Source organism: Gekko japonicus, unplaced genomic scaffold (assembly GCF_001447785.1).
Source record: "Gekko japonicus isolate JY-2015 unplaced genomic scaffold, Gekko_japonicus_V1.1 scaffold1403, whole genome shotgun sequence".
NCBI classification, from domain to species: Eukaryota; Metazoa; Chordata; class Lepidosauria; order Squamata; family Gekkonidae; genus Gekko; species Gekko japonicus.
Window position 1 is genome coordinate 191,908 of NW_015174317.1, and position 18,088 is coordinate 209,995.

Here is an 18,088-nt window from a genome sequence, read left to right on the forward strand (position 1 = left end):
TGAATCAAACTAGGGGAAAAATCTTTGACCATGGAACCTTTGGAACCATCACTGCAATGTAATTAGAACTGGAGAGTGGGAGGGAATCTTGTCGGCAAACCAGACTGGCCGCTGCAGCAACCAGGCCAGGAGGCCCCAGAACAGTCAGGGAAGGGCTGCAGACTTTAGGTTCAGTAATGAAGTCTGGCAGCCAGGTGGAGCCAGGAACATCATCAAGGCCTGCCTGGGAAAGGGAGCAACCTGGCAGTAGCTGCAGCTGAGACAGGGCTTCAGGGCACATCTGGTTGGGTGACGGAGTAGAGGGAAGAAGCAAGCCAGAGTAGAGGACTGGAAGGGTGGCCTATTTAAAGAGGAATTGCAGAAAGCCAGGAAGGATGAAGTATCCCTGCTCAGGCACTGTGGAAGACCAGAGGGTACGGAAAGGCAGAGGAACAAGGTGGTGCGATCCCCTCCCCTCTCTGATGTCTTGCAGGTCTTCCACTGCAGGAGAGGTCATGGTGGAGAACGGGCAATACAGCCTTGACCGGGGGAGCATGGCACTTTCTAAAGGTCTGTGTAACGGGTCTGTAAATGCAGATTAAAAAAAACAACAACAGACAGTGGTTCTACACTCCATGTTACTTCCAGCAGAATCACCTCCTTTGTGGGTCGTTTATATACGATATCTCTCATTCTGCTGTATGAATAAATGAGTAAAGCTGCTATGACACCCAACTGAAATGGTAGGCAAAAACAGCTCCTCATTCCACCCAACAGTGGAGTCACCACAGTGTGAGAAGGGGTGGGGTTGCCTACCTGGCCCCCTTCGTATATGCATTCTGTCCCCTCACCGATAGGAACAATTTTATTTCCCCCCACAAATCAATAGCTCCAGTCTTCTGAAGTCAGGGACACAACTGTAGTGGAGAAACAGACTTCCCTCTGATGCCCGTGAAACCAAGGGAACTTTGCCGTGTTTTTAGCTGTGTCCCTAATACCAGCTGCTTCATTTTATTCCCATACGCTCCACTGACTTCGATAGGAAAAAAATAAAATGGGAATTGCAGCTTCTTTGCTGTAATTTGCTAGCAGTTAAATAATTAAGCTGTAATCAGGCCAACACCCAGTTCACCCCTCTCCCCTCCCCTCTATTCACACTATGGACAGAAGGATTGATGTAGATCAAGAGCACAGTACTGTGCCATCCTAAAGAAAGTTAAATGCTTTAAGTCCACTGAAGTCAGACATCCCAGTTGTGACAGAAGAAGAAAAAGTGTGGAAGGACAAAGTAAAGAACACCCAGTAATGGGCACCTAGTACCATTTGACCTTAAATGCTGCAGCCTGTAGTAGATATTGACAATTATTTGTATCTGTAGGTAATTCTCATGGAGGAATCTTCCCTCACCTTTTTCTGTGAGAGGACAATTCCTCTGTGAGTGAAAGGAAATCAATGGAGTCAACTGATTAATTACAGGTTTTTTGTGCTGATTTCAGCTGAACTGGGATAATATGTAAAAGCAGGGAACTTTGTGCAGTCTTGTAGGTTTGACTTTTTGAGCAATACAGGATAATCTACAAAATCATGGCAGCGGCTTTTCAGCAATCTGTGTCATTAAAATTTACACTTTCCCATTTCAGCTTCAACTTCTCTATCCTATAGGTTGGATCCCACAGATGATTTCTGAAAAGGGATTTCCATCTGCCAAGTACAAGTCCGTTCACTCCCTCTTCAGTCCAAAATGTCCCCAAATGTTGCTCCTGGGGGAGAGGGGACCCCCCCCGGAACAGCAGGAGGTGACAGAGGTTTGCCATGTAATGGTGAAACTGGCCTGTCCATGCAAATCTTATGTGGGATCCATTCCTATGTTGCTTAGGTGATGTTTCTACTAACCTGACCCCTTCCACTTACAGACCACACTGACACCCATTCCCGACATTATTACAGGTATAACAATGGCCAACTGTGGTTAGTTTATTTATGTACTCTTAAAAGTTTCTTCTGTAAATGCGGGTTGAGTGAAATTTGTGTTGTGTCCCATCCTTTTTGTGCAGCTTAAAAGGAGGCAGAATTCTGGATTAATCTGCTGAGGAACATTCTCCTGAAAGGAGTTTTCATATGAGGAAAGCAAAGTCTTACCGAGATAAAACTGTCAAAAGATCACTGTTCTTCAGGCAATCATACAAATTATCCACAGTGGCCTCCAAAGTAAGAAGTGCCTCCATAACATAGCCCTGCAAGTATATATAAATGCAATAAATTCAGGATAAATGTTCAGTTCACACACAGTAGTAGGATTTTAGCCATATTCATTAATATTAACCACCGTATTTGACGTCTCGTCCCAGTAGCGACTGTTACCACTGTAGCTCCCATTTAATTTGTTAACGGTGAATTTAATTGTGTGTCTTTTAGAATTACCTGTGACACTGACAGGGCACTTTTGATAAATGGGCAACACTCTAGGTATTTGGTTGAATAGAAAAGCCAATTGATTCGTAGTGCCAGAGGTACAGCCTTCTAAGTCCAATGAAATCAACAGCCTTCACAATAGGTAACTGTGCCTGGGATTGCACCGTCACTCCACCAGTATATTAGTAATGGAATCCCTTCTTGTTCAAACAATCATATTCTGTACAAATACTCATGCATTAAGATAACACTGTGGTGCTGGGTCATGGCCATTGTTCACTTCTGAACAGACAACAGCATTATGACTTTCTGTCTATTTAGAAAAGAAGAATTTAGAATCTGACTTTGATTCAGTTTGTTATAATTATCGTCTTTAGAACATAAGAACTGTCTTGCTGAATCGGACTAACAGCTGCCCCTTCAACCATTCTGGTGGCTCACAGGGAGGCTAGTTGAGGCCACCACATGTAAACATACGGCCACGTACAAAGTTATGCGATGGTATCATACTCAGTTTTATTTTCAAATTCCTTCTAAACAACATAGAATTTAGCATTCACACTGCTGCAGCACAGTGAGAGACAGCTTCGATGAGATTTACTGCACAAGCTCATGATTTATTTCCTGGGTTTTCAGGATTTTTTTTTTTATGTCATTTTTGAATGTCATTAGATTTTTTGGTTAAAAGAGACAGCACAGAATGTCTTCGACTGCAAGACTAGATAAATTTTATCACACAAACAGTTAAGACACATGGTCCTGAGAATGCTCTGGTCTTCTCAGCCAGAGAGTGGTATTTTTCATTCTCTCTCACTTCTCTACTGGATTTTCTAGACGTTAGAATGGTACCACTTCTAATTATGTGTTTGTTGCTTCCTAATGCTTAACTCTGTGTAAGGGAGCTGAATAGAGCAGATAAGGCAATCTTGTCTGGAAGATTTCAGCTCTGAATGTCTGTACTGCTCTCAGTGTCACAGGTAATAGTAGCTGCTGTCAGATCACATGGGACAACCTATCACTTCAGTCTTGTAGGACTACAGTCGTGCAGGGAGGGCAATCCAAGGTTATGTCTTCCTGACAGCTTTCTGCACCATGAAATCCTTGTCTAGCATAGCCCTGAGACTGAGAATTGTTCTCTGTGCATCGTAAACAAAAGGGTCTGTTACAGAGAAAATGTGAAAGCATCACTACCGAAATAAATATTAAAATGTGAAAGCATGACTACCAACATAAATATTGATATCTTTTTAAAGCTGTTCTACAGCAAATGCTATGCTGGGGATTATTAGGAAGGGGGCTGAAAACAAATCAGCCAGTATCATAATACCATAAATCTATGGTGTAGCCTCATTTGGAATATTGTGTACAGTTCGGGTAACCATACCTCAAAAAAATGATATTATAGCATTGGAAAAGGGCAACTAAAATTATTAAGGGTATGGAACACCTTCCCTATAAAGAAAGGTTAAAGAGGTTAGGGCTTTTTAGCTTGGATAAATGACGACGGAGGGGTAACATGATACAAGTTTACAAACTTACGCATGGGATAGAGAAGGTAGACAGAGAAGTACTTTTCTCCCTTTCTCACAATACAGATAAAAGGAAGTATTTCTTCACCCACAAAGTAATTAACATGTAGAATTCACTGCTGCAGGAAGTGGCAGCGGCTGCAAGCATAGAAAGCTTCAAGAGGGGACTGGATATACATATGGAGCAGAGGTCTGTCAGCAGCTATTAGCCACAACTTACAGATGGAAAACTATGTCTGGGGTAGAACAAAGTTTGAGTCCAGTGGAACTTTTAAGACCAACAAAGTTTTATTCTGGCTATAAGCATGCAAATGAAAGTTTATACCCAGAATAAAACTTTGTTGGTCTTAAAGGTTCCACTGGACTCAAACTTTGTTCTGCTGCTTCTGACCAACATGACTATCCACAAGATGCCTGGAGCAGTGATGCTCTATATTCTGGGTGCTGGGGGGGGGGGGAACAGTGGGAAGGCTTCTGGAGTTCTGGCCCCACTGGTGGACCTCCTGATGGCATCTGGGTTTTGGCCACTGTGTGACACAGAGTGTCGGACTAGATGGGCCACTAGCCTAGGCCTGATCCAACATGGCTTCTCTTATATTCTTATGTCCACCTTGTTCCATCTACATTGGCTTCCAATTTGCTTCTGGGCTCAATCTAGGTACTAGTCTTGACCTTTAAAGCCCAATATGGCTTGAGGCCTTCTCGCAGATGTTCCTGCCCATCCACTCCAGTCATTTTCTGCCGGGTCCACCATCTGAGACTAGATGAGCAGCAACCCAAGAAAGCACCTTCTCAGTAATGGCACAAAAACTTTGGACTTCTCTCCCTGGGGAGGTTCATCTGTCTCCATCAATTGGTGTCTTCTGAAAGTAGGTGAAGACTTTTTTTCTGTTTCGTTTGAACACATGAAGCTGCCTTCTACTGAATCAAGACCACTGGTCCATCAAGGTTAATGTTGTCTACTCAGACTGCCAGTGGTCCTCCATGGTCTCAGGCAGAGGTCTTTCACATCACCTCCTACCTGATCCTTTTAAATGGAGATGCTGGAGATTGAACCTGGGACCTTCTGAATGCCAAACAGATGCTTTACCACTGAGACATGGTCCTACCCCATTTGGCATACCCCCAATAATTGTTAGTGGCCCTCCTCCCTGGTCATGTTGTTATGTGTGTTTATTGAATTGTTTCAATATTTTGAATATTTTAATTTTAAATAGTGTTCTAATGTTTAAATTTTTTTAATGTTTTGATGTTCGCTACCTTGGGGGGACCCTACTTGGGTAGAAATGAAGCACAGAAATGTTTAAAATAAATCAAACATAATGTATACATAATAACAATAGCTCAATTGTCTTTGTATCACAGAGACTAGGTAAACGGCAGTCAAAGTAAATGACATAGGATTAAACATTATTGTGAGGTATACAGGAGAGTCACCTCTGCATACCTGAATCTCCTCTCCGTGCTCTCCTATAACTTCCACTAATCTTGAAAGGAGATCTGACAATGCATGTGCAGAAAGAGGCTGCTTTAGAGCCCGGAATATCTGGAAAGAACGGCCAGCATAATGTCTGGAGGAACTGGAAAGAGCTGTTTGCAAAGCAATTTCACTAAGATGCTGCTCCAAATGAAAACCTAATCAGAGAGGGGGGGAAACACTACATTAGTGCTTTAATATATTCATAGAGAGATATTAATGTAGGATTTGGCTGAGATTAATTCACAATTGAAATTAGAAAGCCTAGGCTGCCAGAGACTAAGATGGTCAAGAGTCCAGATGAAGAGCTATGTGGGGATATCTATAGGAGCGGAGCTGGACTACATTATCGCTATGGACAGTCAGAAACAAAAAGCTAAACGAAGGCCTAGTTATTTCTCCATTCCTACTAGGGTTGCCAACCTCTAGGTAGTAGCTGGAGATCTCCTGGGATTACAGTTGATCTCCAGGCAACAGAGATCAGTTCACCTGGAGAAAATGGCCGCTCTGGAAGTTGGACTCTATAGCATTGAAGGTCCTCCCCTCCTCAAACCCCACCCTCCTCAGGCTCCACCCTCAAAATCTCCAGTATTTCCCAACCCAGAGCTGGTGACCCTAATTCCTATTAAGGATTTAACTACATGAGATATGGAAAATCTTTAATTTTCTCATGAAGTGTGTGCGTGGGGGAGATTTAGACTGAAGTTACAGTGCTGGGGTGGGTATAGGGTGTTAACCCTTTTTGATATTTCTCTAGAACAAACCGGAGCTCTCCATGTGCTTTATGCCCTGGTTTATGCTAGTGCTAAATCATCTCAGAAGTGCTGATTTCTTCCAGGAAAACAGCAGGGGCAAGAGGATACTGCCATTTTAACATTACCAAGACAGGTGTTAATAAAATCTGATTTATCAACTAATAACAATGGTGAGAGGGACAAGGATGACATGCCTGATATCAAGACAAATGAGAAAACTACTCAACATGACAGCACTGTACCACATACACTTTGTCATTGTCAAATTAGTTAAGCCAGTGATATTGCAGATGAGAAAATATTGACTTTCACCAGCTAAAAATCTTAATGCACTTTTGTCAAGGAATCACCTAAATTGACACAGTAAAATCAATTTTGATGCAGAGTTTTTTCCTTTCTAATGATGCTCATTTAAAAAACCCCACAAAACTTATTAAATACCTGACTTGGAATCCTTAAAGACAGATACAACATGACGCAAGAAATTGGTAAGTTGTTCTGCACTCTTGGTATTCTGGTTTTTGGGAGTGATATCTTCATGACACCAAAGCGGACCGAATGCCCTTAAAAGAACAAAGTGCACATGTATTTCTTTTAGTACTAAAATTAAAATAGCAACTTTAAAAGCAGTACAATGCAGATGCAATTTCCCGAACTAAATTATTGATGAGGATTTGGAAACAAATTGATTCAATCCCTTTAACTTCTTCAGGAGTAAATCAGCTGGAATCCATGTCAACAAGAAGTTACAACAAGAACATAACAGGTTTGGGTACTGTTGTGTACTTTCAGTCTTTGATGTGAAATATTTAAATGAAAATATGTATTTCAATTGACACAATCAGATTCAAGCTTATATGAAATACAAGTTATTTTAAAGAACCTACATGGGTTATGTCATCTGGATTATCAGCTATTGTGGGGACAGCGGCTGCGGCAGCAGAACAAGCTGCAATCAGGACTAAGGAGGAACACAATCCCCCTGCTAAGAAAACCGGCTGAATGATGACTTGTTGCATCGCAGTTGTTTCATCTTCTGCCCTAGCTGTTTTCAGCCCTGTGGTCAGGGCAGTCAGAGGAAAGCATCTTCCAACCTGCCATGCTGTGGCAGATCCACCTGCTGCATCCTTGTTGTTGGGCTGGGCAAAAACAATTCCCCCTCCCTCCATTCCAGACAAAGTGATTGCTGCCCTTGATAATGCAAGCAGCCCCTCTTACTGAAAGTGCTAATTCCAAAAGGCACCAGCAGGTGGATTACTACAGCTAAATGACTTGGGGAGATATATATTTTTGGATGTAATAATGTTACAATTAAATTACATTTAAGACTTTTTAACAAGCTGTCACATATGAGTAGGGATTCCCCTGAGGGGTTCTCCCTATTAAGCCAAGTGGACAGTCTGACAGCCCTTCTTACCCTTGAAACAGTATGTGTGTGTGGGAGGGGGAGACAAAGGAAAACAACCTTGTCTCTTCAGCAGTAAAAACTCCTGAAGCAAATACAACAAGCATCCAGCTGTGAATGCAATGTTTACTACTCCTGCACACCATATCTCTTGTTTTTTTCCTAGCCTGGAAAGTGGCTACTAGTCCTTGGTTTGGGCATTATACTTGTGAGCGTTCCCTGAACCATGGTACCTACCTGCCTGATGTTTACTGATTCTGAACCAATTAATTCAAAACACAGATTCCAGATTTTCCAAGCTTGCTGTTCTTTGTTTCTCCTTTCACCTACTCGTACTCTGTCTGCGTTGTCCTTAATGCTTCTCTGCAGCAGTAAACTTCAGTCTTTTCAGACCCACTTTTAAACCTAACTGGCAACATGGCACCTACTCTCAATTTTTTAGGAATGGTTTGTCCTACTTTTCCCAAGTTTACCAGATGCAAAGGAGAACAGTGCTTCTGTAACAAGTGTACAGCCCAAGCTACATACCGCTGCTCCCACCCTAAAAAAAACCAACCAGTGATGGCATCACTGGTGTGACCCACCTTGGGGCCCAACAGTTCTGTATTCTAGATTCTGCTGGACATTAGGATAAAGAAATACAGATGTGTCATATTTAATCCATAATTACATCTTCTTAGTCATTACAAACAGGACACTTTATTATTATGGAAAGCTGTTCCTCCAGAGCTCTTTCTTAAACAGAATATTGTTAGCTCTTTGCAACAGTTTTTTTTTTTTTTAACGAGACAGTTTATTCTTGTTTAGAAAATATTTGGGAGTTTAAGACTACATGCTTGTCTGACATCTGTGCTGCGACATAGGATTCAAGTAATTATAAAAAGGCAGACGCTTTCACAGAATATGCAGCAGTACTTGAAGAGAGCAGCTTATGATATGACTTTGTTCCGTCTTTGATTACCTGGTGGTCAGAAACTCAATTAACTTGTTTGCCTTTTCATCTGTCTCCACAGCTGTGTCTATGTCTTCTATCTCCTGGGTGATCTGTGGGAGATTTCCACTGCTCCCTCCAAGGCTGATACTGGAGGAGGTAGAGCTGGAGCTGAGGCCGGAGTCTGGCACAGGAGAAGACTGATACTCCCTCAGAAAGTCAAAGCCACCTGGCAGCAAGAGAAAAAGAGGAAGATAAATATGGAATGGACCACACTTAGATCTGCCAGTTGGTCTGGATAAAAATGTTCTGTCTGGTTACTAGGAGCTCGACGGGATGGTATGTATCCGCTCATTTCCACACTTTAAATCTCAAAGTGACAGGACATTTTTTTCCTTCTTCAGGTCAGCTGGCAACCCTAACCACACCTGAAGTCAGAACCTTGGAAGGAGGAATATTTATTTATTTTAAGGGACTTCTATGTCACCTATCCACGAAAATGCTCAAGGTGGCTTTCAACAATAAAACAAATAAATACCAAGAATTGGTATAAACTGTGGCACATAACAGAAGAATTAAAATCTATGAAATAAGTGTTTTCAGCTACTGCTGAAATGTCTGTAAAGAAGGATTCCATGAAGCCCCTGGGAGAACAACCGAACTGTGGTAAGGCCCTCTTGCACTATCACCAGCATCCTGCGACAGTTTCTGTAAATGGTCCGATATTATTTATTTATTTATTATTTACATTTTTATCCCGCCCTCCCCGGAGGCTCAGGGCGGCTTACACGGCATATCGCCAAATCATACAATAGAACAATAAAAACATTAAAAATATTAAAACACATCACAGTCATAAACAAATTTTTGGTGCTCCTCTCCTAAAAACAAGATGGCCGTCTCCTAAAACGTCCCATTCTCACCCAAAGTGCCCGCATCATGATGACCCTGTACAGAAATAATGGGGCGTTGGTGGTACAATGGCGATGGCGGCTCCTATTCGAACGCCTGGCGGAAGAGCTCCGTCTTGCAGGCTCTGCGGAACTGTGCTAGGTCCCGCAGAGCCCTGATCTCCTCTGGGAGCTCATTCCACCAGATAGGAGCCGCCACCGAAAACGCCCTGTTCCTGGTCATGACGAGTTTGATGACCCGGGGACCTGGGACGTCCAGTAAGTTCTGATTCCCCGACCGTAGTGCTCTTGGGGGAACATGTGGGGAAAGGCGGTCCCTTAAGTAGGCTGGTAGCTGTTTACCAACTCTGGCCGTACTCTTTTGTGACCATTCCACCATGGCCTACTGGGATTTCTACGTAATGTCATACCGCCACTGGCACTTTATTCTGTTATTGTATATGATTTTTTATGATGCTTACAATTTGTGTTTTAATGTATTTTAACTTTTGGTGTAAGCCCGCCTTGGTGGGGAAGGTGGGATATAAATTGAATTAATTAAATAAATAAATTCTTAGTCTAAGGCAGCTACTGAAAAGGTCCTTGTACAGCTCCCCTCTCATGCACCCGTGGCAGCAGAGGTTCCAGCAGCAGTGCCCCCACCTCTGGATAGCCTTAGCACACATGTTGGAACATATAAGTGGAAGCAGTTTGAGTACACTCGACCAAAGCCAGTAATGCCTTTAAAGGTCAAAACTAATCTTCTGTATTACATGTAGAAACAAACTGGATGTCTACGTATAATACAGGTTTGGCATATTCACTTTGTCAAGCCCTAGTCAGCATTTGAGCTGAAGTTTTGACCTTCTTTAAATACACACTCATTTACTGTAGTCCAGTTTGCAACTTTTAAACAATTAAGTTGCCATGAACCATCACAGATCAGGCAGTATAAAAACAGAAGAGCTTGTGCATCTGAATAAGTTTTCCTATCCCCCCCCAAGCCATACTATTCACTAACAACTACAAAGTAGTTTTCACCTTGGTTTAACAGAAACTCTATATACACAAAATTAAGACCATAACAGTCAGTCAGTTTGAGGGGGAAAATAAATGGAATTTTAAAACATAGGAATGTCCTTGGGTATACAAGAGCACTGGACAGAAAACAGGATATTTACAAAACTTGACAAAACATTATTCTTTTATAATTACAGAAATATGACATTGTTGATACAAGCAATGGTATAGTAATGGGTATAAAGCTAATTCTACTTTTTCTTAATTTGCCAGATATTTTGATACAGTTTTGTTATGAAACATAGTCCTGAATGCTACAAGTTTTTAAATTGCTACTATCTACATTCCCTTTGAGAGCTTTTTGATAAAAAATCATGAAAGGCATCAGTCTTTGTTCAGACAGCATACCAGAGTAACTTCTTCAATTCTGTTTAGGTATGAGGAGAAGATATACCATGTCATGGATTTTTAAGAAATAATTTACAGACTAAAAATGATCATGCACCAACTTTTTATCAAACAAAGCACTATTTTGTTCCAAAGGCAGCAATTAAGTTGCATCTTTATATTGCAACATTACATCAGTTTGTTATTCCTCACTGTGTGCTGGGATATTTATCTATTTGCTTTTCTTTATACCAGGCCATAGCAACAGGGGCTCTTGGGGCAGCACCCTCTCCCAAATGTGCCCTGCCCCCTCCCCCAGGAGGTGGGGGGAGCCTGGGGCGACTAGTGATGACCGCACTTGCTGGCAGCATATTGCCAGTTGGCCAGGAGGGGGAGGGAGCCTGGCCTGTGCGGCGCTGCCCTCTCATGAATGGAGTAAAGCTGCAAGAGGCGAAGAGAATGGCCTGTCTCGTGCCTCACTACACCTGTGCCAGCCCAGGTCTGGGCTCCTGATCAGGACTGCCTTTGTTGCTGCTGGCCAGGGCGGGCACAGAGAGCAAGCTGCCCCAACTGAAAGGATCCAGCACCTTGGAGAGCCATTCCCTTGATGGAAGCCCTGATCTCAGCTGCAGGACCGGTATCTGCAGCAAGACCCTCCAGCGATTGAAATTTCAAGACCATGTGGGGGAGGGGGGGCACAGGGACCTAGCCCACCACCCAGCATGGACTTTGGCTTAAAGCAGTGATGGCCAGGTGGAGGGTGAGGCCGCTGCTGGGAGCTGGTGTCCTTTGGGAGGCCTTGAAAGGCGCAGAGGGTGCCTTCCTTCCACCCGCAGCACTGTAGCTGACTTTTCTTAGGGCAGTCTCTTGTTCCTAGCAGCAATCGGAGGCATCTCTGGGAAGGGCCACTGTAGCTGACTTTTCTTAGGGCAGTCCCTTGTTCCTAGCAGCAATCGGAAGCATCTCTGGGAAGGGCTGTCGGCTATCTCTGACTGCATCTCCCTCCTCCCACTCGGTTTGGGGAACGTAAAAGGATTCAGAGCAGGACTGGGAGCTGGACGAGCTCCGTAAGAGCAGGAGGAGCAGGAAAGCGGAGACTACGATGCTTCCGGGTTACATAGACATGTTGGAGGTGACGTAGTCACGTTGGGGCATGTGCCCCGCCATACCAAAAATTTCTGGCTATGGGGCTGCTTTATCCCATCTTTTCTTTTTTAGGACAAAGAACCTCTGCAGTGATTAGTAACAGGAGAACTTCTGCAATTATGGATTCTAGGTCAGGGGAGGAACCCCCTGGCATGCGTGCTACAGTAGTACACCAGACCATTTCATTTGACAACCAGGGATAGATCTCTGCTAAAGCAACCATGGCACTGTCAGCACTTCTGAAGCCAGAGGTTGCAGGAGGAGGCAATAAGCAAGGTTTATGCCCATCATCACCTTCCAGATCTGCACATCCATCCAGGCAAGTCCAGATTTCAGCTAAGTTCCTGAGATGCTGGCAGTGCTGTTGGGGTCTGGCTTACTTCAAGGCTGTCTGGCCAAGTGCAACCCATCACCTCACCATCCCCTTTTGTTTGCCGGCACATCAACATTTTCACTGTTAGATGTTCCTTTTGTGTGTGTGTGCTTGGGCCAAAAAGTCTGCCTACCCCTGCAATAGATTACATGTGCAAACTCTAAACATAGGGTTTATGCCTTGATTTTTATTACAAATCCTATGTGCTGGGGGAGGGCATGTTCATATATCTTGCTACCTGTAAAAACTTCCCTGAGCCACCTGTGAACCAGCCCATAGAATTATAGTAAGTAAACAATATGAATGGATCTACACCATTTTACTTTGCAAATGACAATGGCAAAAGGTCTCTGGAGAGGAAGCATATAACCCCCCAAAAATAAATAAACAATAAAGCAACCAATAAATAAATACATACATAAATATATGGGTATTCAGTCATGAGTTGTGACCAGTATTCATTGGCACAGTACAGGGGCAATAACGGGTGAATATGTTTACCCCACTTGGAGCAGTTTTCCATGCCACCAATAAGAAAGGCTGGCTATGATGACAGTGGACATTGGTCTGAATTGGATCTAACTGGATGGCATGGAGTTGGGAAGAAGAAGAGGAAGAAGAGAAGGAAGAGGAAGAAGGAGAAGAAGAAGAAATCTAGGTGGGGGTTGCAGTTCTTCAGCCAACCCCACCTGAAGAACTGGAACCCCCACCTAGACACCCGGCAGTCCCAGCTACTGAGGAAGTTTCCATGAGAAGTTTCTCCCTTTCATACCTCAAAGTTTACTTTCCTCCAAATAGCTCATCCCATTATATTGTGTACTACCTTACTCAAAGGTCTGCACCTTACTTGCATAAGCTGCCTCCCTGCCTTGCAATTGATATTAATGTGATATGTCGCAAATCAATCATCCAGCTGCTAACATTTATTTTTATCTGCTCTCCCCCAGAATAGTTCCAAATATGTTGATGTTTTTCCAGGAGTGTGAAACTCAGAACCACATATTCTAGATTTGCTGTGACAAGAGCTACATTCAGAGCAGTGCCATGTCACAGAGGAAAACTGCGCAAGTGATATTTTTGGTTCTACTTTGCATGTTTTTTTCTAGTTTATTATCTCATTTCATCACTTGTACACAGCATTATCTCCAAAATATGCAATTAGGTCTAGCCTTAGGCATCTTGGTATTCTTGGCCAAATATTTCTGGAAGTCAAAAGAAATCTTGGATTTAACTATTGGTGGAAAAGTTAGTGCTCAAGCTAAAGCAGCACTAAGCAAGCAGTCATGCAGTGTGGGAGTCACTTTTAAACAACGCAAATTGACACGGCTCTATGCTGTATGAAAAAGTCTGAACCACATGGTCACCCAAATCACATAGGTCTTAAATCATCCAGGTTCACCTGGCTGCATCCATTCAGATGTGGTTCCTTGCTATAACAGATCACTTAATGGAAAAGCAACCTCTGCATGGCTGCATGAGTAGATCTAAATTATAAACATAAGCTAGCCCTTCAGAAACTGTGACACACATACACATTCATATTCCTCACATTGTAACGCAAAGGTTGTAAAAATTAAGGGAAAAAATCATGTTTATTTTTATGTACATCCTATATATCAAAACATAATGCATCCTGAAAGTATCTTTGCACAAAACTCTTTGTTAACAGACTCTCTTCCAGTATTATCCTTTAGTTCAACTAGATTTTTAATGAAGGAATTCTTTATAAACAAATAAAAGATGTTCCAGTACAAAAGCTCTGGCAGGCTTTACTCGTTTTGAAAGTCTGCGAAAGTTTTAACAAGGCCCATTAAAATGAAAAATTATGAAGAGATGCTCTGGATGCACTGAGATTTTTAAAGTTTGTTAAAAAGGAAATTTGGGAAAAGAGGCACTGATCTGTTAATATACTGCATTCCTGTCAAAATAAAAAAATATTATATAGAAAATAGAAAATTACAAGTAGGAACCCCAAAGACATATGGGGAGGGGTCTGCCTGCAGTATGGTCTCCTCTATGGGCCTGGCTCCTGCTCCTCCCCACCCAGTGGCAACTCCCCTTCCTCCTCAGTCTTTTCACACAGTGCAATTTGGATGGATGCTGCCAAGCCAACACTCTTCTGCTTGGAGGAATACCCCCCCATCATGTTTTAAATCTTTTCATATTTTTTGCAAACGTGGGGCTTCCCCTAGGTTTGTAGAAAAATCTCTGTCCACTCCACATAACCCCAATTCACAGATGTAAGTATCTGCAGCACATGGGAAAATACTGAGAATTAGACACATTGATATGTTGCATTCTCTATCCTGTTTGCTTGTGTTTATAGTTTGGCATATTCTAAGAGTGATTTCTACCATTTTGTTATGCAAGTAAAAGCCTGGGCTTGTAGCACAATATCTAATCTACACACAAGAGAAATAAGGGAAGGGGGAAATAGCTGTGAGGAATGCCATAATGACATGACTCCTTTTCTATAAACAACAAGCATAGTAGGTATATGCCTAAAGCTTAATAAAACGGGGGTTGGGAAAATGGGAAACATATTTTATGAGTCCCAAGGCAGCACCCGCCATGAGGAGCCCATGGCATATATGGTCACAGCACATTTTGAAACTGCAGCAGCATTGGATGCAGGGGGAAAAGCAAAAAAACCCCCAATGTGGATACTCCAGCACAGGCCCTACGCAAATACTTTAACCATGGTTTGTTGTTTTAAACATAGTTAAACCTGTTTATCATGTGCTAAACCATGGTTAAACACTGTAGCCAGAATGTGAGTTTGCAATCCATGTTTTGCTTCAGACATGGTTATGTTACATCTGCACTGAGCAAACCACAGATAAGGCCATTTTCTAGCTTCTTTGCTTGAAAGGTGATTACCGGGTCTTGCTAGTACCTTTCTCTATGCATTATCCAGGGGCAGGGCTTAGGTCAGCAAGATAAATACTAGTTTTGTTGTGTTATAAAAGGGCACCACGTTGTCAGGCAGTACAGACATTAGGGCCAATCATGATAATGCGTAATGTCTGGATTGTGCCAGTGAATGCACTTGATGGCAAAATAAGTTTTGATCCCCTGCAGCTTTAAAGAAGTTAATGCTGCAATTTCCAAAGAAAATTAATTGTGTTTCCATCTCACTGAAATCAATAGAATTTAGGTATATACTGTTAAGCTTTTAGTTATGCCTGATTAACTCCTTTGTGACTGTTACAGGTAAGGTATTTTCATTCTTTTTGATGCTGAATGTAATCTGTACCTAATTAATGAAAGATTACTGATTTATTACACCAAGTAATCAAATAATACAATTTATGTTGGTAATCAACATGTGGAATTTGATTTACTTAGCTGAGGAATTTTGGTTTTGAAGCTCAGTAAACTGGTCTCTGCTGAACTCACCCAACACATGCTGTTGCAAGAAAGGAATCTGTGTTACATGAACTACTTTGATTTGTCCTTCATTTCTGTTCTGCTGCTATTTGGACAGATGTACAGCAAACATTTTTTTAAAAACTGCTCAGGAACAAGTTGAAGCAAATTGGAAATATGCCTTAAGAGTTGCTCTTGACTACCTGTGTAGAAGTATTCAGGTAGATAAGATGAGTGGACTGTGAGAGTCTTGGTTTCATTCACTTCCCTGCTCTGAAGTAGCACCGTGGCAATGGCTTGAAAATTGCTGTTGCATGACAGAGCGATCAAAAGATGCAGAAGTAACTTTTTACTGTGCTCAAAGACTTCAGGGCGGTAATGGTCAAGGCCTAGGGGAAACATATAAGAGCAGCAATTTAACATAAAGTAAAAACAAATTAACATTCCAAAAATAGCAAATGTGTAGGCATATTTTTGTCGCTTACCCAAAGGGTCTATCAATAAGGTAAAACAACATAAAAAAAAATACCAAAAGTAAAATATTAACATTAAAAGATTAAATTATTAAAACATGTGGCTGTCACCATAACACTAATAAAAATAGCCCAAACATGTTGTTAACCTCCAAAGGGCAACCTAAACAATTTGGCCTTGCATGCCCTGAGGAAACGAAACAAGTCCAGCAGGGCACGGGTATCATCCAAGAGTGCATTCAACAGGGTAGGGGCCACAACTAAGAAGGCCCTTCCCCTGGTGACAGCCAACTGAGCCATTCTGGAGCCAGGCATCTGCAAGAGGCCCCTAGAGGATGACCGAAGGGAGTACATCTCTCTCTCTCTCTCTCTCTCTCTCTCTCTCTCACACACACACACACAAGATTTTGAAAACACTTTAAAAAAAGGCAGCACTTAAAACCACAACGTTTTTAAATAAGAGTTTAACCAACATGAGTTGTTTAGCAGCACAATCCTACACAGCTATTGCAGTCTAAGCCTCTAGATTTCAAGGGGCTTAGACTGAAATAACTCTGCATAAGACTGCGCTGAAATAATTTTCTATCTTCTTTTTAGGGCTCAAGGAAACAAATGGAAGTAGCAGGCTGAAGAGTACACATGAATGACCCTAGCTTCTTAACTTGTCTTGGAAGAAAAGTAGTGAGCAGAACAGAGAACACTCTTCCCTTTCAGCCTAGGTACTGGACACAATGGGTTCATTAGATGCTATTTTATTGTACATGGCATGAAAGATCAAAGGGTTTCGGCATGGAGGAAGAATCTGCCTGTGTGCTTGACACTTAGCACACAATTCCTTTCCTTTTTATACAGTTTTCCCCCCTGCCGTCAAGTCACAGTGGACTTATGGTGACCCCATAGAGTTTTCAAGGCAAGAAATGTTCAGAGGTGGTTTGCAACTGCCTGACTCTGCATCATAACCCTGGTATTCCCTGGTGGTCTGGTCTCCCATCCAAGCACTGACCAGTGCCAACCTTGCTTAGCTTCTGAGATCTGACAAGCCTGGGTTATCTAGGTCAGGGCTTCTGTACAGTAACATGTAAATCTTTCCCTTTCCCTTGTAGGGTTCCCAAATGGCGCTGGGGGGCAGGGAATCCCCCGCCTTGACGGTCCGATTTTCGACGCGACGAAAATCGGGCCCGGGGGAAACCCCACCCCCAGCATGCGACGTCACTTCCGGGTGACACGCACGCCCCGGACACCGGCCAAAACAGATTTGACAACCCTATTCCCTTGCTATTCAGTTGCCACAGCCAAGGCAGATCTTCTTCCAATCGGCATGGATGCTGTCATTAATACTCAGCAGAGCAGTGATCCATGCTTGAAATAAATCAGGACTTCTTTTGATTTCCCACCAAGCTTTTAGAACTACTTACCCTTACTAACTCTGATTCTGTCCCAGCCCTTCTCTATGGCTTACATCAACAAGAGATGAGGATTCTCATGGAAAGCACCTGGCTGTTACCAGGCTACAAAATTAAAGCCAGGAGTATATGGATGGCCATCAATAGACTTGGATGTTCGGTTAGAGTCTCACCAGATGCCTCAAACCAGTTAGTTGGGCAGCTAGAAATAGGTTTTCCGTTCAAGATACCCCAGGAAAAAGGCAGCTGGTGGGTGGGTGTGTACGCGCAAATCAGAACGAAACATCCCCAGTTCTATCATATAGCTTCTAACTTATGTACATATATTTTCAGATGTCAGCTAGAAGATGAAAGTAGAGTTTGAGTAAATGACTAAAGCTTTACATGCTGTGGGGTCTACTGGCCAACGTATGCCCTCAAAAGATCAAGTATCCCAGGTACAGGTTCTTAACAGAGATTTCTCACAGAATTTATAAAAATATTCCGGGGGGGGGGGGTAAATCACTATCGGCTTCAAAGAAATTCACGCGAAATGAACA

General features: G+C 42.5%; 1 protein-coding gene across 1 annotated transcript in view; it reads right to left on the bottom strand.

The window, feature by feature from the left end:
• The window catches only part of FRY (FRY microtubule binding protein), a 168,086-nt gene that overhangs the window by 59,770 nt on the left and 90,228 nt on the right, over positions 1-18,088 (bottom strand). The window contains 5 exon segments of the mRNA XM_015424198.1: positions 2,119-2,213; positions 5,368-5,555; positions 6,594-6,715; positions 8,519-8,717; positions 15,877-16,062. Of these exon segments, the coding sequence (XP_015279684.1) occupies positions 2,119-2,213; positions 5,368-5,555; positions 6,594-6,715; positions 8,519-8,717; positions 15,877-16,062 (790 nt within the window).